The following is a 24,432-nucleotide window of genomic DNA, read 5'->3' as shown; positions in this document are numbered from 1 at the left end:
GTCATTTGTCCAGCTTGTCATTGATGCTTGACTTTCACAACTTTAATGTCCTTAGCTGAGTCCAGCATGCAGTTTTTTTGCCGGTAGTGAGCCAGCAGTCTCCTCCACAGCTCACTGCAGTTCAGTAAGTGACGATTGCCTGAAAGGCAGAAAAAAAACATCTGACCGTTATGAGCTGATGAAGATTTTCAGTTGCAGTGTCTATTTATATAAATATTCATCCATCCATCCATCCATTTTGCTTTGCTCCTAATTAGGGTCATGGGGATCTGCTGGAGCCTATCCCAGCACACACTGGGCAAAAGGCAGGGGTACACCCTGGTCTCCAGTCCATCCACTTTATATAAATAAGACATCTGGATCTGCATCCTCAACTCTTACACCCACTAGCTTCATATCCTCATTTATTCCATCCATATACCTCCTCTTTGTCCTTCCTCTTTGCCTCCTGCCTGGCAGCTCCATGTCCAACATTCTCCTACCAATATACTCACTCTCCCTCCTCTGAACATGTCCAAACCATCTTAATCTGGCCTCCCTAACTTTGTCCCCCAAACGTCCAACATGAGCTGTCCCTCTGATGTACTCGTTCCTAATCCTGTCCAACCGTGTCACTCCCAAAGAGAACCTCGACATCTTCAGCTCTGCTACCTCCAGCTCTGACTCCTGTCTCTTCCTCCTTAGTTAATTGAACAGTACAGTACAGATAAAGATAGAGTTCTATAAGGAGTTATAATAAGATTTCTATAAGGGTCATATTTAAAGTTACGTAGAGAAGAATTCATACTGAAGTCTCAGTGCTGAAGGATAAGCTGACCAAGCACCCATCTGCTACACTTACTGGGAAATCTTTGTAATAAATGCATAGAAAGTACATTATATTATGGTTTCATTGTTAATTTTGTCTGTTTCTGTTACATGAAGATCCCGTTAAAACCAAAGACAGAAATAATTTCTGTGAGTTTTGTGTTTTTATTGTAGTGGATAGACTGGATCATAAGACTGGATAGTAAAATTAGTGGGGTAGTGGTAGCTTAGTGGTTGAATTACGGATCAGTTTGAATCCCAGCACCACCAGGCTGCCACTGCTGGGCCCTTTGAGCAAAGCCCTTAACCCTCAACTGCTCAGTTGTATAATTAAGATGGAAGGGCAAATGCCAGAAATGTACAAATAGATAGACCTGCTTCCTGATTCCTGTCTGTACTGGTACTGGTGTCTCAGCATGAATCATGGTTATTATTTTTTTGGATATTTCCTTTCTTGTTTTACCCAGAATGCAGAGTCCTTCCTGAGCACGTGTGATAGCCACGTTGACCTGGTTTGGGTCTGTGATGAAGCCAAGTTTCTTCCCCAGCCAGCCTTTGCTTTTGTATGGCTCATTTTCTATCTCGGAAAGTGGGCAAGAACGAACTGTGGAGAGTATCACATAACGCCACTCGCTCCCTACACACACACAGACACACACACCATACATTACCATACATATATTTACACCATGATAACTGATATTATGGCTTTCAGTCCATCACATCAGCTTAACTTTACTTTTCAGCAGTTACACTCTTAAAAAGATCTTCATTATTTTAATCCAAAATGACCTAACAATATGACTGTGCATACAATTCACACATGTGTACAGACGTTAGAGCTACACCACCATTCAAAAGCATGGAATCACCTTTTTCACATTTGATAGAACATATCAGAAATTATTTTGAGGTGACGCCAGGATGCTGGCCTTTGTGTGTGAGTTTCACTTAAAAAGCTATATATGTGACTGGCCAGATTGGCCAGATGATTGGATAGTGGATGGGTTCAAAGAGAAGACTACTTGTGACATGTGAAATGAAAAGATACTGGAGGAGAGCTTGACTCCATCAGTCGCGCCTGGTTGAGGGATTGTGATGGTGTGGTGGTGCTGGTGATAAAGTAAAGGAAATGTTAAACACTGAAGATCACTTTATGACACCATGTCCTAGTGTGCAGATGTGTGGGATTGGCACTAAGTTCATCCTACAGCAGGACAATGACCCAAATCACTGCTCCGGATGATGCTAGACCTGCTGGGGGTCAGTGAAATCACCGGGTCTGAGCTGGTGTGAGGAAGGTGTGACTTTTTTTGCAGATTACCTCAACAACCTGACAGCCAGAATGCCAAAAAGCTGCAAAGCCACATGAACTAATTCAGTGATTCCAAACTTTTGAAAAATAGTGCAGTTTGTGTGACATAGTGACAGAAAATGCACCTTGGCTCTTCATAATTGTGAAAACACTGACATCCTTAATGGCCTGATTTTCCGTCTGCTCCAACATCTGCTTGATTTTAGACATCTGTGCATTGTAGGGGGTCAGAATGACAACATCCTCTGGTTTCACACGAGACTGACAGATTAGCAGTTTGGCAACCTGAACCTGAGCGGTGTAACAGTGAAACAGAGAATGTTTTAATAACTGCTTCGTCTTTTCTTTCAAAGGCTAATGAAAGTGTAGTTGTTGTTTTTTTTTTTACAGTACGAGTGGACAGTCATCTTACCGCTTGCTCGGCCTCCTGTTGATTGTCTGCTGAATATTCATTTCCAGCCACTGTGGAAACTGCTAAACTGACCTCTTCTCCTTCAACATGACCAAACAGGATAGCAGTTGGGGTGTCATTATTGTCAAGCAGAAGGCAGGGCCTTTTCTTAGTTCCAGTCTTCAGTTTCCCTTCATAAAATTCATTTGAGGGGAACTCACAGATACGCTCATGCTATAAAACACAAAAGAGGTTTAGTGTCTTTTGACCGGATCGTGTTTGTTTGAAAGGGTAAATGACATTGATTTGTTCTTTAATGACATGATTTGTTCATCCATTTACCATTCTGTATTGTGTGTCCAGCATCACTGCCTCATGCATATATCGTTCAAAGAGGGACTTATCCATGCCAAGGTCCTTCACACGGGCACATGTCACGATTGGCCGAATCTGTTTGTGGTCACCCAAAAGCACAATCTACAAAATATGACGTTATATAGTCTAAAACTTTCTCTTTTATAGATTTCAACCTGGACCTGACTCATGAGGCCAGCTCCAGTGGATTCCATCAGTCATACAGTGACCTTTTATGTGTGCACATAAAACATTACTCAACACAAAAGATATGAACATGATTTATGGTATTCTGTTAGCAAAATATTGGTCATATGTGAAAAAGACTTCCTGTGTTCTCACCTGCTCAGGCTTATGTGAGACTAAAGGAATGAAGGCTTCCGGTTCTGTAGCCATAGCACACTCATCGATTAGGATCTGTCGAAAGTCCATGGTCTCCGTCAGGATTGGTTTTAGAGCAGTTGAGCAGGTGCACAAGATTACATCGTGCTTCAGGAGTTCATGCTTCTGAGCATTCTTCAACGCAGTCTTGTACCTGTAGACATATGGTTGGATCCGTATTAATATATATACACATATACACACATTCAGAAAGTGGTCAAACCCCTTGAATTTCCCTCCTTTTGTTATTTTACAGCCATATTCTAAAATGGATTGAATGTTATTCTCATCACTTCAGGAGCAAACCTTTGAAACATGATGACGAACAGTCCCAGCTACCTAGTGGGCTCTTTGAACCCCTTCGGATACCTTTGTGACCTTGGTCCCTCACAGTTACTGATTCCATCACAGACCTCCTTAGCTCTCAACATAACACAATCATACTCACAATTACAGACTGCTTTTTTAAGGTGTGTTGCCTTTTCCTCTTCAAACCTCCATCAGCCATGGAGACAGAGAGGTCTTCAGTTATTCTGGCTGGATTACTGTTTTGGATTTGCCACTCTGCTGATTGCATTTTTGCATGCATTTTCAATTGGATTGTGAATAAAATAGGGGTAAAATTGTTTAATAATGTAATTTAATATTTATTATTATTTTTCCTTTTTCTCTCCTTTCTCTGTTTCTCTTCTTTTGTAAAGCTGCTTTGAGACAATGTCCATTGTAAAAGGTGCTATACTAATAAATTGAATTGAATTGAATTCGTCTCTTTGGATTTGTGTTTCATTAAAAAACTCTGTGTATGGCTTCTACACCGTCTGCATCAGGGAGTTATTTCAGAGGTGCACCAGGTTTAATAGCAACTTCTTTTCAAAATGTAAAATTTCTGATTTTTGAAACCCTGTTTATGTCTTTTTACAAAAAAACTAATCGATTTTAGACAGTCTATATGTATGTATGTAAAATAACAAAATATATAACACAAACACACACTGTTATAATCCCTTTACCTTTCAGTAACAAACTCCTCTTCACCGTTTTCAAAAGCTTTTATCTCCTCTGAGTAGGGATTTTCAGGTTTTCGCACCAAGTACATCAGAGAGATATCCCTGTAAAACAGCATTGAAACTCGTCAAGATAAAGATTAAAAAGCAATGTGTTGATCATGTTTTATTTCATTTTTTCAAATAACCCTAAAACTATACCCTGAAAACACCACTACAAAAACAGAGCTGCTATAAACAGTTATAACAGTCACAAATAGAAAGCTGCATTAGCTATTTAAACTACAGTCCATCTAATAATGTTTAATTTCAAGTTATGAATTAATTTATAGAAAAATAGAAAAAAGAAAAGTAAAATAGAAAAGTTAAAATAGAAAATAGTAAAATAGAAAAGTAAAAATAAAAATAGAAAAGTTCCCTGGTCATCAGAATGTACACCAATCAGCCATAACATTATGAGCACTGACCGGTGAAGTGAATAAGACTGATGATCTCCTCATCATGGCACCTGTTAGTGGGTGCGATATATTAGGCAGCAAGTGAACATTTTGTCCTCAAAGTTGATGTTAGAAGCAGGAAAAATGGACAAGAGTTTGATGAAGGGACAAATTGTGATGGCTAGACCACTGGAACAGAGCATCTCTTGTGGGGTTTTCCTGGACTGCAGTGGTCAGTATCTATCAAAAGTGGTCCATGGAAGAAACAGTAGGGACAGGGTCATGGGCGGACAAAGCTCACTGATGTACGTCGGGAGAGAAGGCTGGCCCGTGTGATCCGATCCAACAGACGAGTTACTGTTGCTCACATTGCTGAAGAAGTTAATGCTGGTTCTGATAGAAAGGAGTCAGAATACACAGTGTATCACAGTTTGTTGTGTATGGGGCTGCATAGCTGCAGACCAGTCAGGGTGCCCATGCTGACCCCTGTGCACCACCGAAAGCACCAACAATGGGCACATGAACATCAGAACTGGACCACGGAGCAATGGAAGAAAGTGGCCTGGTCTGATGAATCACGTTTTCTTTTACATCATGTAGATGGGCGGGTGTGTGTGGGTCTCTTACCATCTATGTGGATGTTACTTTGACGTACCACCTACCTAAGCATTGTTACAGACCATGTACACCTTTTCATGGAAACGGTATTCCCTGATGGCTGTGGCCTCTTTCAGCAGGATAATGCACCGTGCCACAAAGCAGAAATGGTTCAGGAATGGTATGATGACCACAACAACCAGTTTGAGGTGTTGACTCCGCCTCCAAATTTCCCAGATCTCAATCCAATCCAGCATCTGTGACATGTGCATGCTGCCGATCCAAGGCGGCTCCTCCTTGCAACTTACAGGACTTGAAGGATCTGCTGCTAACATCTTGGTACCAGATACCACAGCACACCTTCAGGGATCTAGTGGAGTCCATGCCTCAATGGGTCAGGGTTGTTTTGGCAGCAAATGGGGATCAACAAAATATTTAGCAAGTGGTCAAAATGTTATGGCTGATCGGAGTATTATAATGCTGTGATGCATTTATAGTGATGCTGCAAGTCGAAACTTTACACAGTGTGGGGTTATGTGAATTGTGCAAATGATTGCTTAATTAAATTATAAAAATTGAATTGATCCAAAACCTCATTATGGTTCTTTATATGTGTCATTATGCCCAAGTTCTCCAACACTAATTTCTCATCTTATTACTAAATATTTAAAATCAGATAATTTTGTAACACTGCCCTTGACAAACAATTCCAAACATTCTGTTCTTTCTTGGTCAGTCCATCTCATTGTGTGTGGGTTTTTTTTTTACCTGAGCACTTTCTTTGGTTTCTCATCACGGAGGGATCTGCGACAGAGCTTTAGTGCACTTCCAGGATATGGGAACTCCCGCATTTCCATCTGATCACAGTAGATCCGAAGAGGCTTAAGCTCTTTTCTGTGGTTCAACAAATGCTCTGTAATACAGTAACAGATTCTGTATTGATTTCACCAGACAACCAGGACAAGTCACACACTTGCAAGAACTATAGATTCTCAGATTATGAGTTTGTCTCAGAAAACCACAACATGTAAGTTATAGAACTTATAGATATGGAGAAACCTGGCCACAAAATGTTTTTATAATTTTATTACAAAATTATAAGGCAGGAATGTGGAATCGGGGGCATTGTCGAGCACGGGGTTGTGACTGTGAGGTGGAGGCAGTGGAAAGGAGTGATAAGGATTTGCAGAACAGGAGGAGGACCTCCTATGTCCCATCTCTTTATTCCGCCACTCTGGGAAACATTAGACAGACATTTGACAGGTCACAGGTAAAGAGACCCCCTGGGCTGGTGGTTAAAAGTCAGGGTCAACGAACTTCTTTATTTTCAAAATTGTTCGTTAATTAAATGCAAATGAAAAGAGTGTGTGCTGAACTGAATGTACTGTATGTGTATGTCACCTGCCACAATATCCACGGACTTGTTGGACGGACCACAGTACAGGATACCACGCTTCTTTGGCCTTTCTTCATTTGAAGATGCATCATGTTCCTTTCTCGCCGGCTGGCTTGGACAATACTCTTCAAGAACCTTGTTCTTCTTGTAGAATTGTTGTGTGATACAAACCCCGACCACAGTTTTCCCAGTACCTGTTGATGTATAAAGGCCCCATGAGTGAGACTTTGATCTCAATAAACTGACCTCAAATACGTCTGTTGATTTGGTCAAGTTCCTCTTTTACCAAACTGTACCTGGTGGTCCTTGGATCACAGTGAAAGGGTTTTTTAAAGCATTCTGCACTGCCATTTTCTGACTTTCATTTAACTTTTCATTCAGGTCCAGCTGCTCATACATGTGGTCAATCGCTGGACGTAGCTCTTCAGGTTGACCTAGTAAAACATTGATCATAAAACTAGTGTTTTAAATGATTTCATTACATTGGTATGTTTAAAATATCAGCATGTAACACCAAAATTCAGATAAAGCTTACCGAAAGTATTGTGAACTGTCCCCGTTGCGATACTTTTCACCAGGTTATTAGCTTTTTTTATGTTGTCTATCGCATGCTCATATTGCCTGAAAATAAATAATGAATCAATAATCAAGCATCAATCTTATTCACACTTGAGTAAACAGTTTCTTTAATAATGATCATTGTGTATTGTGCAAAGGATCATACGGTGATAAGAATATAAGAAGATATATGGAATATCACATACACGTATGGAATTTTCTTTGGAATGACTTCAACGGTGAACTTTGTTTCCTTCTTTTTAAGTTCAGGTGGATAATTTGTCATATTCTGGTGGTTTATTTCAAAATGTATTTTGATGATTGGTAAATTTTTCTTCTCCTTCTTTTTCTTTGTTCCAGTTTGAGTAGGTACACCATGGGCAACCCATGTAAAGGGCAGTGTGTTCTGCAAATCAGAGAGAGAATAAGAGCCATTGCATTCTGCTCCTTGTTTCTCTTTCTCTTTTTCAGCACACTGATCCCTCAGTCTGATGCACAGGTAACAGTTTGTTAGATTAAATTCCAGAGACCATTGTTTTGTCTTTGTTTGTGTTATTTCAAAGTAACCTTTAAGAGATGTATTTGTGTTTCCTGTCCACGTTATGTTCACATCTTCAAGAATCACACTATTATTTTCTTCCACGGCATTGTAAGCAGTGTCCATTTGACAGAGTTTACTCCAAATTTCCTGGTACTCCTTGTAATGCCAGTAGTGTGTTTTTGATGCCCGACATTCATCTGTGGTGGTGAAACACTTGATTGGGTTTCTTGCATGCTCTAGACAGACCTCAAAGCGTGTGTCGACAGTGAGGAGGTTTACTGTAGACATTTTTACCTGATTGATAACTTCTGTGCCAAGCTGCACTCTTAGCACTTCTGCTAACTTGAGTTCCATGTTCCACTCTTTATAATGATTCTCATCTGACATTTTCCCAGGTGTTATGATGTTTTTTTCGTCTTTTACATCCTGAAGGCACTCGCTGACCTTATCCCAGTCTTCATCTTTAACTGCAGATATCATTTTCATCCAGTTTTTAACTGGGATTGGAATAACGTTTTTGTAGATCTCTGCCTGGTGCTGTGGCTTGATGCTCTCAGTAAATGAATATACTCTTCTTTTCCACTTAAGAGTGCAGGAATGGTCTTTGTACTCTGGCTGCTTGACTACTTTTAGGTGTCTGTAATTGATCAACAGCTGTGGGATTCCGTCAAGAGGAAACGAGATAAAAAATTCATGTGCTCCTGGAGAAAGCTGGCCCACTATTGCCAGTTTGGTCACGTTGCTAGAACTAGGTTTAGTGGCTGTAAGGAATGTTAATGACTCCAAGTCCTCGGTACAATCACATTCATCACAGAACTGATCGATTTCAGCCTTCGTGTAATCCAAATCTAACCGGCCCTTTTTAGAGAGCACACTGTGGAGAAGCCTCTGAAGTATCAGGTCTAGATAGCGTCTCATGGGGGATGAAGCCCATGTGTATGCATTAAGCTGCAAGTCAAAATGTCCTAATTTTGAGGACAAATTGGAGCATGACCTCAGGATGACGGCTTTTTTCTGAATTTCCTTGAATTCATTTGCCATGTGTCGTAGTGTAGGGTGGATTTCATCTGATATAATAAGATGAACCAGCTTGTGGTAATCTTTCTTTGCCAAAGCTTTCATTTTCTGGAACACAGGAGTAAGGACATAAATGAATGGCACTTCACTGGTTTTGTCAAACGCTGCCTCTGAAACATCACAGATTTGTGAGTGATAAGAAGAGAAGGGTAGAAAACTAGCGTATCTTCTTTTGAACTGCTCCAACAGTATAGGATCTGGCTTGAAGTGGCATCTTAGTGGGGTGAGATCTCTTGTTAGGTCTTTGGTGATGAGTTCTTCAGCCACTGCATTGTTGTAGAAACACATCAGCTCTTCCACCATGCACTCGGCTCTACCTTTTCCTTTTCTTTGTCCGCTGCTCCAGCTCCCTTCCAACCTGAACTTCCTTAGCACTTTGGAAAAACAGTAGACCACAGCAACACAGTTTTCTTCAGGGGTAAAATCAAGAGGTGCCTCATTATCATCCAAACTTTCAATTATCTTGTTTACCTCACCATATGTTAGCCGTTTGTGAGACCTGATGTCAGAAAGAGTAAAAGAGCTGGATTCTATCATTTTGGTGGCCTTGTTGACTATTGTTACCAAGGATATGGCCTTTCGGACCTCACCCCAGCGTAGGCTTAAGTGTTGTTCGCTTGCCTCTCTGGAAAACATGAAAAGAGTTTCACCACTTTCAGTGAAATTGTAAATTGTCCTGCCTTGCTTTTTTGCAAATTGATCCTCCTTACTGTCTTTCCTAATGTAACTTGCTACATCAGTCACGTGAATAGCAATCATATAGTTTTCTCCCTCGTCACTCAGACTAAAGGCATCATCCAAGTCTCTTGTGTCAGGGGAATCTATGGTAAAAGTAAAGTATTCGCAGAAATCCATTCTGATTTCAGATTCATTTTGTTCACATCTTGGTTGAAAAGAGGGAGGGGTGCCTTCGATGCCACGTTCTATTTTCAGGAATTCATTTAAATAGTCTTTCTTGGGGATAACTTTTGTAACCACTCCAAGAGGATACCTACGATCCTTTTGCCATTTCAGTACTCTGACAACTAACAGTTGATCCTCAGTTATGTTGACATATTCCTTTGTGTACCAGTAATCACTCTGGGGATTGACCTTTCGTATTTCCACTTTGTCCGGCTTTTTTTGAAGGATGCAAATCTGCGTCATGTTTCTTTTGACAGGAGTAACTAGTTGTTTATTTCCCTCCATCCTACAGATAATGGTACAGCATTTTTCCGATCGTTCCATCAAACCTACGACCTTCCCTTTCAGTATTTCACCTTGATGTGGCTGAAGTTCTCTGCTCAGGATCTTTACGCAAACCTCATCCCCAGGAAAAGATCTACCCACATCGCTTCCACTGATGCAGATGATAGATGTTGGATCATCGCGAGGTTTGGCATAAGCCAGATCATATCTCTCCATTTTAAGTTTACAGCGTTTGAACTCGTGAGGTTTGGTAGTCAACATTTCTTCCAGTTCCTCCTGACTGTGTTCTTGGTCAAACAGAGACGCCCACTGGAAAGCTGGGCTGGAGTGAGTAAAAAGGGCCTGGTGGATTTCTGAGGTTTCCTCAGAAGTTGTTCTGTTACCAGAAGACGCATTTGCCATTTTTTTCTTTTTCCTTTTTTCTTTTCTCTTCGATTTTGATGAATTCATTTTCTTCTTGCTCCCAGTTTATTCTGGAATTACAGAAAAGACAATTCAGATCATTGTGGCCTGCTACCAAATCTATTCAAATTCGAAAGTGCACATAGTGTACATATAGAAATTATTTTCATATTATTCTGTATAATTCTGATTCACGATGATCTCCTCATCATGGCACCTGTTAGTGGGTGGGATATATTAGGCAGCAAGTGAACATTTTGTCCTCAAAGTTGATGTGTTAGAAGCAGGAAAAATGGACAAGCGTAAGGATTTGAGCGAGTTTGATGAAGGGCCAAATTGTGATGGCTAGACCACTGGATCAGAGCATCTCCAAAACTGCAGCTCTTGTGGGGTGTTCCCGGTCAGCAGTGGTCAGTATCTATCAAAAGTATCCTTTAAGTCCTGTAAGTATCCATGGAGACCCCAACTCACAACTTACAGGACTTAAAGGATCTGCTGCTAACATCTTGGTACCAGATACCACAGCACACCTTCAGGGATCTAGTGGAGTCCATGCCTCGACGGGTCAGGGCTGTTTTGGCAGCAAAAAGGGGGACCAACACAATATTAGTCAGGTGGTCATAATGACTGGTGTACATTTGTGTGCTTTTTATGGCTGGTCCAGAGTTTATACATAGCACAATGCTGAAGACCAGTTACACTTTTTATAATATATTAGAAACAATGGATAAAAGTTGGTCTGTCACTGAATATAAAATATTCACCACAGTCAACTTACAATTCAATAATAACCCAAAAAACAGATCTCTAATCACAGCATACAGGGTGTGTTCCAGTTCCAAAGCACTTAAAGTCCACACAACATATCGCCAAACGCAAACAGTGATGTAAGCATGAATAGATAAATTAGTGAACCACTGTTAACGACTTGGTGCCAAAAGATGTCAAGCGAAAGTCAGGACAAAAGTAATTCCAGTTTGTTTTACTGAGCTAATTACACTATAATTTAATTGGAAGTCTTCCAAAATACATCATGATGTGCCTGCATATTAACTCTTTACTACATAAGGGCTGTCTTCATAATCATTAAAAAAAATTAAAACCTCTATTATTAACTCCTTATCTTATTGCGGTGAAAAGAAAAAAAGCAAACTCAAGACAGCAAACAAACAGGAAAGCTTTACTCACGTCACAGATAATCAGGTAAACAGAGACAGCAGGCTCCTCAGGCTCAAAATATTTATATGAAATTGCTCCTCCTTCTAGGAAGGTGCACCTGACTTAACCCTTTCAGATCTGGTGATTTCATTACAAAGTTATGTCTATAGTTATATTTACATTGCGCTGAACACCTGAATAACTGGATTTTGTGGGCGGCCTGTTTACGTTACAATGTCATAAATGTAAACCTCACCTGTTTTTTTTGGATAGCATCTAGAGCAATGTCTTTAGCAAGAAAAAGCACGAAAAAATCACTGAAAACCTGGTGTTATTGAACAATATGGCTTCTGTCTAATTGTTCAGCAGCTTTGTGATTCACTGAGGTAAATGATGGAGAAATCTTTGCTAATAAATATTAGACAAACCTTCCTACACTTCCCTATGGTGGAGCTATGTATTTTTAAATAAAAAGAAAATCATAGTTTTAATGTTTTCCTTCACCATTTAGAATGAGAACATACAAATCACACTGCTGTGTGTTCATGTGTTCACTTGTAATTCATCTTCTTATCTAATCTCGTCTTTCAGGAAATGAATGTTAATGAGGTATTTTTACACCGTAGGAAAATCTGGAACTGGAAATCACAAGTCACAAAAAATTGCAGCTCTTGTGGGGTGTTCCTGGTCTGCAGTGATCAGTGTGAAAGAGTTGAAAGTTGTGAGGCCCCTTGAAGGATGTGCTGCAAACATCTGGGTGCCAGAAACCACAGCACAAAGGTGTGGCAGCAAAAGGTGGACCAAAACGATACTAGGCAGGTGGTTATAATGTTATGTCTGGTCGGTGTATATTTAGCTTTCACATCAGTGAAATACATTTGTTTAGTAGCCACACACTCATTTACAAGATGTGTCACAGGACATTCATTCCTAAAGTTCCGTCATGTCTGACATCAACACAGCATTCAAAGAAATGTATTTTCTCTAAAGTTTCCGCAGCTCTCCTTGTCACTTTACATGGCACGCTTCTATCCAGGGCAGGTGAGGCATGTGAATCCAGCCATCTGTTCATCACAGCACGGTGTTTTTCTTACATTGAAAGAGCAGTAAACTCACCTGGAAGTATTGCTGCACTATTGTGAATTATTGTGAAAAACAACAACAACAACAACAAAACATGTATAAATGAAAAATGTTATATAGAGGTGTTATATAAAGTTTATATGTCCTTACTATAATATTCTTCTAGCTTTTTGACATCTCTCTGTCTTTATGCATCTATACATTTAGCTGTGTGTGTGTGTGTGTGTGTGTGTTTGCAGGTGAATACAGATTAACACAGAAAATACCTGTAACATACCTGCATTCACTCTAAAGATGTGACTCACGCTTCACCTGAATGGGTTTGTTTTCCTCAGTTAGTTATAATTATTTGCTGCCTTTGTTGCCTCACTATGTGTCACACTACCCACATATGAGAGAAACCTTCCTTTAAGTTTCATTTCTGTAAAAAGTGAACTGCAGTGAAGAGATGTGAAGGAACTTATGTATACGCTTGCTTGTTTTTAAGCTATAAAATATTTCTGACTGCACTAAGACTTAAAAGTAATTGAGATGGACGTAATTAAATCATCAAGCGCCGTTAGAGACACTTGGGCGATTTGTGTTTGTTAAGTGTAGCTTATAAACATGTCAGTGTGTGATTAATGCTGATGATTATGTTGTTGAATATAATCTGGATTAAATTGTATGTGGGTAAAGATACAGTATAGATTGGTATAGAGAGAATTCAATGCTAAAAAAATCTAAATATGGACTCAAGGCTCAGTATACAGTGATCTAGACCCTGTCACTATTTTCAAATGAATTCATTTCAATTCAATTTACTTGTCTAGAGCTTTTAACAATAGACATTGTCTCAAAGAAGTATAAAAAATTATAAAGTGTCCCTGTGACCAGCGGACAGCCGTGGACAGAGCCACATCTGTCAGCTTGAGACAGCAAGGAATTAGAGCTAAGTCTATAATGATCTCAGAAACTACAGTGACCTATTAGTTCTTCAGGAGCCCTTGGTTGCTGTTGTAGAAAGGACACTATCAACATTTACATTATTTACTGTCCAGTGTCACCAAAATGAGGATGAGGTTCCCTTCTGAGCCTGGTTCCTCTCAAGGTTTCTTCCTCAGATCATCTCAGGGAGTTTTTTCCTCACCACCATCGCCTCAGACTTCTTATTAGGGATAAAATAGTTACATAACTTTAAACTTCATAAATTTTTTCCCTTCTCTGTTTCTATACTTCTGTAAAGTTGAGGCAATGTCCATTGTTAAAAGCGCTATACAAATAAATTGAATTTAATGCAGTTGATGCAATGGCAGTTCAGAGACAGTGTGATAGTCTCCAAGTGGTTCTATCACAAAGTATTTTAGAATGAAAAAATATATTTCTTTGGATAATATTCTATACACAATTGTCCATAATGACAAAGTAAAACATGAGTTTAAGCTCAGTGTTCAGACCCTTGACCGAGGCAACACACAGAGCTTGGGTGTGTCCTGCTTGTGTTGCTCTGACAGGAGTTCATCTGTAGCACATTCAGTTAATGATTGGACTGATTTAGAAAATGGTTTAGAAAACACACACACACCTGCGTGTATTAGGACCCACAATTCCCTAAACCATGAAGTTGAGGTAAACATCAGGCTCAGATTTCATCAGGACATAGATCTGGGCAAAACTGTAAAACCAGTTCTAAAGCTTTGTATTTTCCCAGGAGCACAGCAGACTCCATCAATGTGAAATGGTAGAAGGGTTTGACCATCAGTTCGCTATTCTAGAGCTGGCAGTCTGGTCAACCTTGTCAGGGAGGTGACCAAGAGTCCAATATTCACCCTGACAGAGCTACACAGAACCTGCTGGTAGGACAACCATCTCAGAAATACTCTATTAACCAGAAATCAATCAGTGACTAGACAGAAGGCACTTCTGAGTAAAATACTGATGGTGAGCATGAGTAAAAAGATTCTCCGGTCTAAAGAAACAAAATTTGAATTATTTAGGCTGACCTTAAAGCACTACCTCTGGTAAAAAAGAAATTAATAAAGCTAATAAACTGGCTAATACTATCCCTATGGCAAAGCATGGTGGTGGCAGCATCTTATCCTTTCTCCACCAATGAAAAGAGTTTCTAAAGAAGCCACAGCTAGAATGTATTGCCATAGTAACACACAGACTGACTGACAGCCTGTAGTAGGTGTACTAATGGTTTCAGTGCAACAAACTATAGTTAGAATTGGAATTTTATTTAAATTCTTGGAATGCCACTTGTCCAATGAAATGAGTGAATCAGAGCTGACTGTTGTAAGATGCACCATTCATTCATTCATCCATCCATCCACCCATCCATCCATCCATCCATCCATTTATGGATTCATTCACACATCCATCCATCCACCCACCCGCCCATCCATCCATTCATCCATTCATCAATCCATCTATCAATTCATTCTTTGTATGTAATTGAGAATTAGTCCGAATATTTGGCAACCCTCCTTTCCCTCCCGAACAGCGTGTGGCCCTCCGTATTAAAGGGGAATCATTGCTGAGATGTACAGGTGTACAGGTGAGTGTACCCTATGTCTGATTTATGAATGCAGTATAATTTTAAACTAATTAAGATAAAAAAAATATATATTTGAGCACAATTAAAGACACTACCTCTATACTACAATTTATTCATTCGTTCAGTCATTATACATAAATGGGGAATTGGACAGAAATATTTGGCAACCCTCCTTTCCGTCACAAACGACATGTTTTCCTCCGTATTAAAGGGGCCTTAATGTTTTCGAAGAGAAGCTATGCGTAAATGGTTTGTTTTCTATATATTTAGGACAACAGGTTGTTATTTGATATTTTGCCTTAAAGGAATGCTGTTGAAAAGCCGCCTGTTTAAAAGGCAGAACCGAATGTGTTTAGCGACTCGTCTTTAGCAGGCCCGCTTCGAGACTCCGGATTTTCCTGCCAGGTTAAACCGGAGTCAGCGCTTCACACAGCGGTCGCGTGGCTAGTTACCTGTCGGCTGACACGGTGTATAAAACCGTAAAGCTAATTAGGTAAAGTGTTCGCTTTTTGTTAATTATTTTAAGCAAAAGTTAAATTTAATGGTATATTTTGACCTGTTGTAAAGTGAACAGACATTTTATAAGAAACTTTATTTGGTATGTTACTAAATTTCGAATTATTATGTAAATACACAGCAACTTTGTAAGCTATGGCATAAAATAAATGTAAAGTAAATGTAAAATATTGTAATGGACAATGTTGCATTAAATGAGTGGTAGAAGAAATGTTTTGAGATGAGCTTTTGTTTTGAGGTTTTCCATAAATATAAATATAAAGTGTAAATAAAGCACTGCAGTCATGTGTTCTGGTTCTGTCAGATAATGAGGTGCATCAGGACTCTGCAGGACATCGCTGCTTTCTGACCACTTGTTTACTTTTTGATAGTTATTGCAGGATTTGAGGATGAGCAGGGGACGTGGCACCAAAAAAAGACAGCCTCCAGACACTCCTGAGTCACATGACGAGGGGATTCTGGACGAGGTGAAGCAGCTTTTTAGTAAAGTGAGAGAGTACTCTGCTCCACCTGGATGCGAATGGTGCTTACCTGACCACAGCGTGGCGCTCTGTGACCAGCCATGGAGTCATCCACCCCTGCAGGCTCTGAAAAACTCCCTGAACGAGGTGAAGGATCGACTGAGTGACAAAGATTTGTCTGTGTGGCACCAGCACACTTGCTCCACCAACAGAGCAGGTATCATTACATCCCACCTCAGGGAGACCACCAATGCAGAACTTTGCACTCAGGCCTGGGCTAAATTCTACGAGATCCAAGGAACCTTCAAGCTCCTATCGGAAACGGCTCTGCAAAACGGCGAATTCAACTCGGTTCATTTGTGTGAAGCTCCTGGAGCCTTTATTTCTGCTCTCAATCACTTCCTCCAAACCAGCAGGCTGTACTGTGACTGGACCTGGGTTGCTAACACGCTCAACCCGTATCACGAAGCCAATGCTCGGAGTTGCACGATCGCAGATGACAGACTCATTGCGCATACCCTTCCTTGGTGGTTTTTCGGCTCGGACAACACCGGCGACATCATGCTTCAGAAGCATTTGCTGGAGCTGCAGGTGTTTGTTAGTAACATGCGCAGAGTGGATTTGGTCACGGCGGACGGAAGCTTTGACTGTCAGGGAGACCCGGGAGAGCAGGAGAGTTTAGTGGCTCCTCTGCAGTACTGTGAAACCGTGTGTGCTCTACTCTTACTTGCTCCCGGAGGCTCGTTTGTCTTGAAGATGTTCACGCTTTTTGAGCATTCGTCCATTTGCCTGCTTTACCTCCTTGCGTGCTGCTTTCGCTCAGTAAATGTCTTCAAACCCGCAACTAGTAAATCCGGGAATTCTGAGGTCTACGTTGTGTGTTTGGACTTCCAATCCAAAGACCACATCCGGCCGCTGCTCTCGAAGCTCATCCGCAGTTACGGTCCGGATATCATTTCCACAGCAGCACTGTTTCCAAAAAGCTGCATTCCCAGCTCTTTCCTCAGGCAGCATGAGGAAATCTGCGCATTTTTCCATGAGCTGCAGATCAACACCATCCAGGAGAACTTGCATCTCTTTAGCAGTATGACCGCTGAGCAACGCAAGCGTCTAGATCAGCTCAGAGAATGTGCTGCGCAGTTCTATGTGCAGCGTTTTCAGGTGCAGTCTTTATCACGCAAGCGCTGGGTGTGCCGAGGCGGCTTGCTGGCGTGGGGGAAACAGTGCCAGAGGAAGCAGATGGGATCATTTAACCAGCGCAAGGAGATGCAGTTTAAAGAATGGAGGCAGCGTCTTGCACATGGACCGTACCGAGCATGGATAGAGGAACATTTTCAGTGTGAGGAAGGACATCATTTTGTACTGACTGGTCCTGTGGCGGAGTGTGACTTAAACGCATGGTTTAGTCATATAGGAGCAGCACTCCCGAAAGTACGCAGCTCAGCTTTCTGTGATCCGGAGCTATTGGATCTGTTAAATGAAGCTTTAGATGAACGCACGCTGGTTACCAAGGAACAGGCTAAAAACACACCAGAATGCAGATCTTGCTCTGTCGGGACTTCATATCCTGCATCCATATTAAATGAATTCTGCAGCATTCCAGATGTTGCTTCTTGCGTGGTGTTGGTTGGAAACCCGTCATGGCAGGATCTACCACTTTCAGGAACCAAGCTGCAGTTCTGTCCAGGTCCTTCCTACCCTGAGACGTGTGTTTCCACTTTGCACGACGGAGACCCGCTTCATCAACACAAGCTTCTGAGCAGTGTGTCCGCAGCTCTGTGTGGACTTTCCGAAGGATCGGCACTGGTGGTTCCGTTGTGCTCGGCTCTGACCCGCTTCACCGCATCTCTGGTCCTCGCACTCCACCTATGCTTCCACTCCATCGGTTTCCGTCGCTCTGTCTGCGGCCCACCTGTCGTGCTGCTCTGTGTGGGATTCTCCTCAGTACCCCAGATCAACACCATCCTCCAGGAGGTCCTGGATCGAATGAGAACGTTAGAACCTGGCAGGCAGCTTCTGCAGTTTGCTCCGATGGAAGAACTGATTAGAGGTTCACTGCCTCACTTTCTGACCAACCTTAACAACACGGTACTGAGGCAGCAGCTCCATTTACTTCTACCGCCAGAGCAGAACCGATAATAGCCTCTCTCCGTGGCTCTTACGTCTCCGCTACTGGCTTGGCTTATGAAGGCCTTACGGATTCCTCATCTAGAGAAATTGATTAAAACTTTATTTACTCTAAAAGACAGAAAATACTGTCCATCACTCCCATTCCTCAGGGCTTTTGTTTACTTTTTTACTATTTTTTTCTACACTCTCACACAGACACTACACACAGTTTATACCCCAGCGTGATTGAATTCTGGAGTCTGATTGGTCAGAAGGTGAGGAGTGACTCGCTCGCTCTAACGCACGAGTGTTTCCATAGCAACAGCTCAAACACAAGGACTTGTACGTGGACGCTTCATGTAACCTCAGATGTTAGGAGACCAATCGTGTTCGTGAATAAATGAATCATTGTAGTAGTTTTTCACCACAAATGCCTGTGGTATAAGCGGAATAACACACCCCACACCGCAGTGTTCTACAGAAATAATACACTTCAGGGTGTAACAGTGATGCTGTGATCCATCACACCATGCCTCAGCATGCAGCATGGAGTGTGTGGTGTGTTATTCCTTTCTTCGGACGGCTCTGTCCTTATGTCTGTCCACTCGCAGTGACCGTGTCTCATTCCCTCACTGGGGGCAGTGTCAACTCTGTTCTTTGGGATCCATATTTTTCTTTTCCATGGTTGAGGGGTGTGTGTGTGTGTGTGTGTGTGTGTGTGTGTGTGTGTGGAGAGCTTTTTGTTTGAGAAAATAGAGAATAGTTCTGATTGAATGCAGTGTATTAAGTTTTACATTTATTTATATGAAATCTATTTTATGTTGATTAAAGTACCTGAACCTGGTACTAAAGATGCCTTCACTATTATATTTTGGTTAACTGCCTTTTGTTTAATAAAAGCAGTTTATTTTTGGACATGTGGTCTGTTATTATTTCCATACAAAATATTTCTGGTGTCATCCACTGAAGGACATTTCCATTTTTCAAACAAATGGTTCTGTAGCAGAATACATTCGTTTGAGTACAATTGATTAATAGATTTTAGATTTTATAAGCAGTGTGTGTGTGTGTGTATATATATATATATATATATATATATATATAATAAACACACACACACTGCCGCGTTGACACTTCACAACAGCTGCCCGTCCAGTGCTTGCACTTTTATGATGTTGAATTCCATTAAAGAACAAATAATAAAACACATTATTAATCCAATGATAATAATGATAAATGATAATTTTTAGAGTATAATTAAATCATACCTTTATGTTAATCCTAAATATATAATAATAATAATAATAATAATAATAATAATAGTTATATAATAATAAAACTATAATATTTATTTATTGTTGATTGCCATTAAAGAATAAAAAAATAATAATGCGTTTATCCTCAAAAGAGACGACATAAGGAAATTCAGAACCATTCAGTTGTGAGATCAAATAACAATAAAACACTATGATCTACACTATATTGCCAAAAGTTTTGGGACACCCCTCCAAATCATTAAGTTCAGGTGTTGTTTTTCAGGGCTTGGACTCGGCCCCTTAGTTCCAGTGAAAGGAACTCTTAATGCTTCAGCTTCATACCAAGACATTTTGGACAATTTCATGCTCTTTGTGGGAACAGTTTGGGGATGACCCCTTCCTGTTCCAACATGACCTTGCTTTGGTCCATAAAGACCAAACACTTATGTCTTTTATATTAGACTTAAATATATATTAAATGACTTCCATCATTTTCCCTTTTGTGTTGTGAAGACATGACCCTGCGACAAACACGTTCCTTCAGTAAGTCACGGTAATCGGTACCATCAAACTCGTCTGATCTGCCAGGCTCGTTTGATTGAGTGATCCAATTAAATGTTAAATGAGATGCCATGTCATTATGTCATTCAGAAAATCACTCATAATTGCTGAGGTACATGACTTGGCACATTGTCTGGATTCATTTATCAAAGAACAGAAACCTACACAAGCCTTCGGCAGAACAAAGTATAACAGATTGGATTTCATAATTGTCGTCTGGCTTGGTGTAATTAAAAACGTGGTCTCGGGTACTTCAACATATCAACATGTTACTCAAAAACAAATAAAAATAAACGCTCATTAGACGTGTTGAGTAAGCTGTTGACTGTGAAGACACTTCTATAATAAAATGAAAACTACTAATGGCACAAAGATTCATCACTACACAGTAAAACACACACACACACACACACACACACTGGTAACATGTCCACTGTTTCATTACCTGTTAGAACTGGACATATTAAAGTACCAGAAAATCATATGATACGTACTTGTTTTTAAAGACTGAAAGATTGAAATACCTCTCCTTAACAGTAGGGGGCAGTAGTGTATTTGGAATTAAAAGAGGAAAACCTGGAAGAGCCTCTGCTGCATAGGTAACATCTGCAGGAATGTAGCAGTGAATCTTAATGCATTAGCCTAGCTACATGCTACATCTTCAGAATACTTTGAACCAGTTTATACACAGAATGGACAAGTTCTGTTCAGCATTTGGGTGCAAAGATATAATCATCAAATGTAGAAGAAGAAGGAACTTTATTCAGTGTACTTGATGCTAATCAGGTGACCATGAGTTTCTGGTACATGTTTGATGCATTAGCCTTTGACGAAGTAAAAGAAAACTTTGTGCCTTTGTGAAGTAAAGAAACAAACTCACTGGTCATCATCCTGGTCAGACTTGAAGTGGAACAGAGTTTTAGGCGGATGGTATTCTAAATCTATGACCTAGTGATCCAGTGTTATTGTATTTATTAGCCACGCCTCCATTATGGTAAAAGAAGTAGAAGCCAGGCCTCCACTATAGCAACAGAAGTAGAAGCCACGCCTCCACTATAGTAATAGAAGTAGAAGCCATGCCTCCACTATAGTAATAGAAGTAGAAGCCACGCCTCCACTATAGTAACAGAAGTAGAAGGCACGCCTCCACTATAGTAACAGATGTAGAAGCTACACTGGAGTAACAGATGTAGAAGCCACGCCTCCACTAGAGTAACAGATGTAGAAGGCATGTCTCCAGTATGGTAAAAGAAGTAGAAGCCACGCCTCCACTAGAGTAACAGATGTAGAAGCCACGCCTCTACTATAGTAACAGATGTAGAAGCCACACCTCCACTATAGTAACAGATGTAGAAGCCATGCCTCCACTACAGTAACAGATGTAGAAGCCACGTCTCTGCTATGGTAGAAGAAGTGGAAGCCACACCTCCACTAGAGTAACAGATGTAGAAGCCACACCTTCCTTATAGTAACAGATGTAGAAGTCACACCTCCACTATAGTAACAGATATAGAAGCCACACCTCCACTAGAGTAACAGATGTAGAAGTCACACCTCCACTACAGTAACAGATGTAGAAGCCACACCTCCACTAGAGTAACAGATGTAGAAGTCACACCTCCACTATAGTAACAGATATAGAAGCCACACCTCCACTAGAGTAACAGATGTAGAAGTCACACCTCCACTATAGTAACAGATGTAGAAGCCACGTCTCCACTATAGTAACAGATGTAGAAGCCACGCCTCCACTATAGTAACAGATATAGAAGCCACGCCTCCACTATAGTAACAGATGTAGAAGCCACACCTCCACTAGAGTAACAGATGTAGAAGCCACGCCTCCACTATAGTAACAGATGTAGAAGTCACACCTCCACTATAGTAACAGATGTAGAAGTCACACCTCCACTAGAGTAACAGATGTAGAAGTCACACCTCCACTATAGTAACAGATGTAGAAGTCACACCTCCACTAGAGTAACAGATGTAGAAGTCACACCTCCACTATAGTAACAGATGTAGAAGTCACACCTCCACTATAGTAACAGATGTAGAAGCCACACCTCCACTATAGTAACAGATGTAGAAGTCACACCTCCACTAGAGTAACAGATGTAGAAGTCACACCTCCACTATAGTAACAGATGTAGAAGTCACACCTCCACTAGAGTAACAGATGTAGAAGTCACACCTCCACTATAGTAACAGATGTAGAAGTCACACCTCCACTAGAGTAACAGATGTAGAAGTCACACCTCCACTATAGTAACAGATGTAGAAGTCACACCTCCACTATAGTAACAGATGTAGAAGTCACACCTCCACTAGAGTAACAGATGTAGAAGTCACACCTCCACTATAGTAACAGATGTAGAAGCCACACCTCCACTATAGTAACAGATGTAGAAGTCACACCTCCACTAGAGTAACAGATGTAGAAGTCACACCTCCACTATAGTAACAGATGTAGAAGTCACACCTCCACTAGAGTAACAGATGTAGAAGTCACACCTCCACTATAGTAACAGATGTAGAAGTCACACCTTCCTTATAGTAACAGATGTAGAAGTCACACCTCCACTATAGTAACAGATGTAGAAGCCACACCTTCCTTATAGTAACAGATGTAGAAGTCACACCTCCACTATAGTAACAGATATAGAAGCCACGCCTCCACTATAGTAACAGATATAGAAGCCACACCTCCACTAGAGTAACAGATGTAGAAGTCACACCTCCACTATAGTAACAGATGTAGAAGTCACACCTCCACTATAGTAACAGATGTAGAAGCCACACCTCCACTATAGTAACAGATGTAGAAGTCACACCTCCACTATAGTAACAGATGTAGAAGTCACACCTCCACTATAGTAACAGATGTAGAAGTCACACCTCCACTAGAGTAACAGATGTAGAAGTCACACCTCCACTATAGTAACAGATGTAGAAGCCACACCTCCACTAGAGTAACAGATGTAGAAGTCACACCTCCACTATAGTAACAGATGTAGAAGCCACACCTCCACTATAGTAACAGATGTAGAAGCCACACCTCCACTAGAGTAACAGATGTAGAAGTCACACCTCCACTATAGTAACAGATGTAGAAGCCACGTCTCTGCTATGGTAGAAGAAGTGGAAGCCACGTCTCCAGTATAGTAACAGTACTAGAAGCCATGCCTCCACTATAGTAACAGATGTAGAAGCCACGCCTCCACTATAGTAACAGATGTAGAAGCCACGCCTCCACTATAGTAACAGATGTAGAAGTCACACCTCCACTAGAGTAACAGATGTAGAAGTCACACCTCCACTATAGTAACAGATGTAGAAGCCACACCTCCACTAGAGTAACAGATGTAGAAGTCACACCTCCACTATAGTAACAGATGTAGAAGCCACACCTCCACTAGAGTAACAGATGTAGAAGTCACACCTCCACTATAGTAACAGATGTAGAAGTCACACCTCCACTATAGTAACAGATGTAGAAGCCACGTCTCTGCTATGGTAGAAGAAGTGGAAGCCACATCTCCAGTATAGTAACAGTACTAGAAGCCATGCCTCCACTATAGTAACAGATGTAGAAGCCACGCCTCCACTATAGTAACAGATGTAGAAGTCACACCTCCACTATAGTAACAGATGTAGAAGTCACACCTCCACTATAGTAACAGATGTAGAAGTCACACCTCCACTAGAGTAACAGATGTAGAAGTCACACCTCCACTATAGTAACAGATGTAGAAGCCATGCCTCCACTACAGTAACAGATGTAGAAGCCACGTCTCCGCTATGGTAGAAGAAGTGGAAGCCACACCTCCACTAGAGTAACAGATGTAGAAGTCACACCTCCACTATAGTAACAGATGTAGAAGCCACGTCTCTGCTATGGTAGAAGAAGTGGAAGCCACGTCTCCAGTATAGTAACAGTACTAGAAGCCATGCCTCCACTATAGTAACAGATGTAGAAGCCACACCTCCACTATAGTAACAGATGTAGAAGTCACACCTCCACTATAGTAACAGATGTAGAAGCCACACCTCCACTATAGTAACAGATGTAGAAGCCATGCCTCCACTACAGTAACAGATGTAGAAGCCACGTCTCCGCTATGGTAGAAGAAGTGGAAGCCACGTCTCCAGGATAGTAACAGAACTAGAAGCCACGCCTCCACTATAGTAACAGATGTAGAAGCCACACCTCCACTATAGTAACAGATGTAGAAGCCATGCCTCCACTAGAGTAACAGATGTAGAAGCCACACCTCCACTAGAGACAGCGGCCACACCTC

General features: G+C 41.0%; 2 protein-coding genes across 9 annotated transcripts in view; one reads left to right on the top strand and one right to left on the bottom strand.

Annotated features, from left to right (window-relative positions):
- Positions 1–3: 3 nt before the first annotated feature.
- helz2a (helicase with zinc finger 2a) overlaps positions 4–24,432 on the bottom strand; it is a 34,670-nt gene continuing 10,241 nt past the window's right edge. For 4 of the 7 annotated variants that reach the window (XM_058400823.1, XM_058400822.1, XM_058400821.1 and 1 more), the window contains 11 exons: positions 7,447–10,519; positions 7,218–7,303; positions 6,979–7,116; positions 6,688–6,876; positions 6,055–6,199; positions 4,259–4,357; positions 3,210–3,402; positions 2,856–2,990; positions 2,535–2,747; positions 2,248–2,413; positions 222–1,444 (listed from right to left, as the gene is read on the bottom strand). In XM_058400823.1, coding sequence (XP_058256806.1) covers positions 1,047–1,444; positions 2,248–2,413; positions 2,535–2,747; positions 2,856–2,990; positions 3,210–3,402; positions 4,259–4,357; positions 6,055–6,199; positions 6,688–6,876; positions 6,979–7,116; positions 7,218–7,303; positions 7,447–10,496 — 4,812 coding nt within the window. In that variant the 5' untranslated portion in view covers positions 10,497–10,519 and the 3' untranslated portion in view covers positions 222–1,046. Of the gene's footprint in view, positions 140–221; positions 1,445–2,247; positions 2,414–2,534; positions 2,748–2,855; positions 2,991–3,209; positions 3,403–4,258; positions 4,358–6,054; positions 6,200–6,687; positions 6,877–6,978; positions 7,117–7,217; positions 7,304–7,446; positions 10,520–11,636; positions 11,709–24,432 lie in introns of those variants that run through there. The other 3 variants (XM_058400827.1, XM_058400825.1, XM_058400828.1) reach the window with 3 other exon arrangements.
- On the top strand, positions 15,387–19,229 carry cmtr2 (cap methyltransferase 2). 2 transcript variants are annotated; one of them, XM_058400829.1, is made up of 2 exons: positions 15,387–15,477; positions 16,116–19,229. In XM_058400829.1, the coding sequence occupies exons 1-2, from the start codon at positions 15,475–15,477 to the stop codon at positions 18,342–18,344; spliced, it is 2,232 nt and encodes a 743-aa protein (XP_058256812.1). In that variant the 5' UTR covers positions 15,387–15,474; the 3' UTR covers positions 18,345–19,229. The 2 variants fall into 2 exon arrangements, with proteins under 2 accessions (XP_058256812.1, XP_058256813.1); XM_058400830.1 differs by having other exon boundaries at positions 15,389–15,721.

The sequence above is a fragment of the Hemibagrus wyckioides genome, linkage group LG10 (genome assembly GCF_019097595.1).
Source record: "Hemibagrus wyckioides isolate EC202008001 linkage group LG10, SWU_Hwy_1.0, whole genome shotgun sequence".
NCBI classification, from domain to species: domain Eukaryota; kingdom Metazoa; phylum Chordata; class Actinopteri; order Siluriformes; family Bagridae; genus Hemibagrus; species Hemibagrus wyckioides.
The sequence above is the reverse complement of the archived record's forward strand: the minus strand, read 5'-3'. Positions and strand labels throughout refer to the sequence as shown.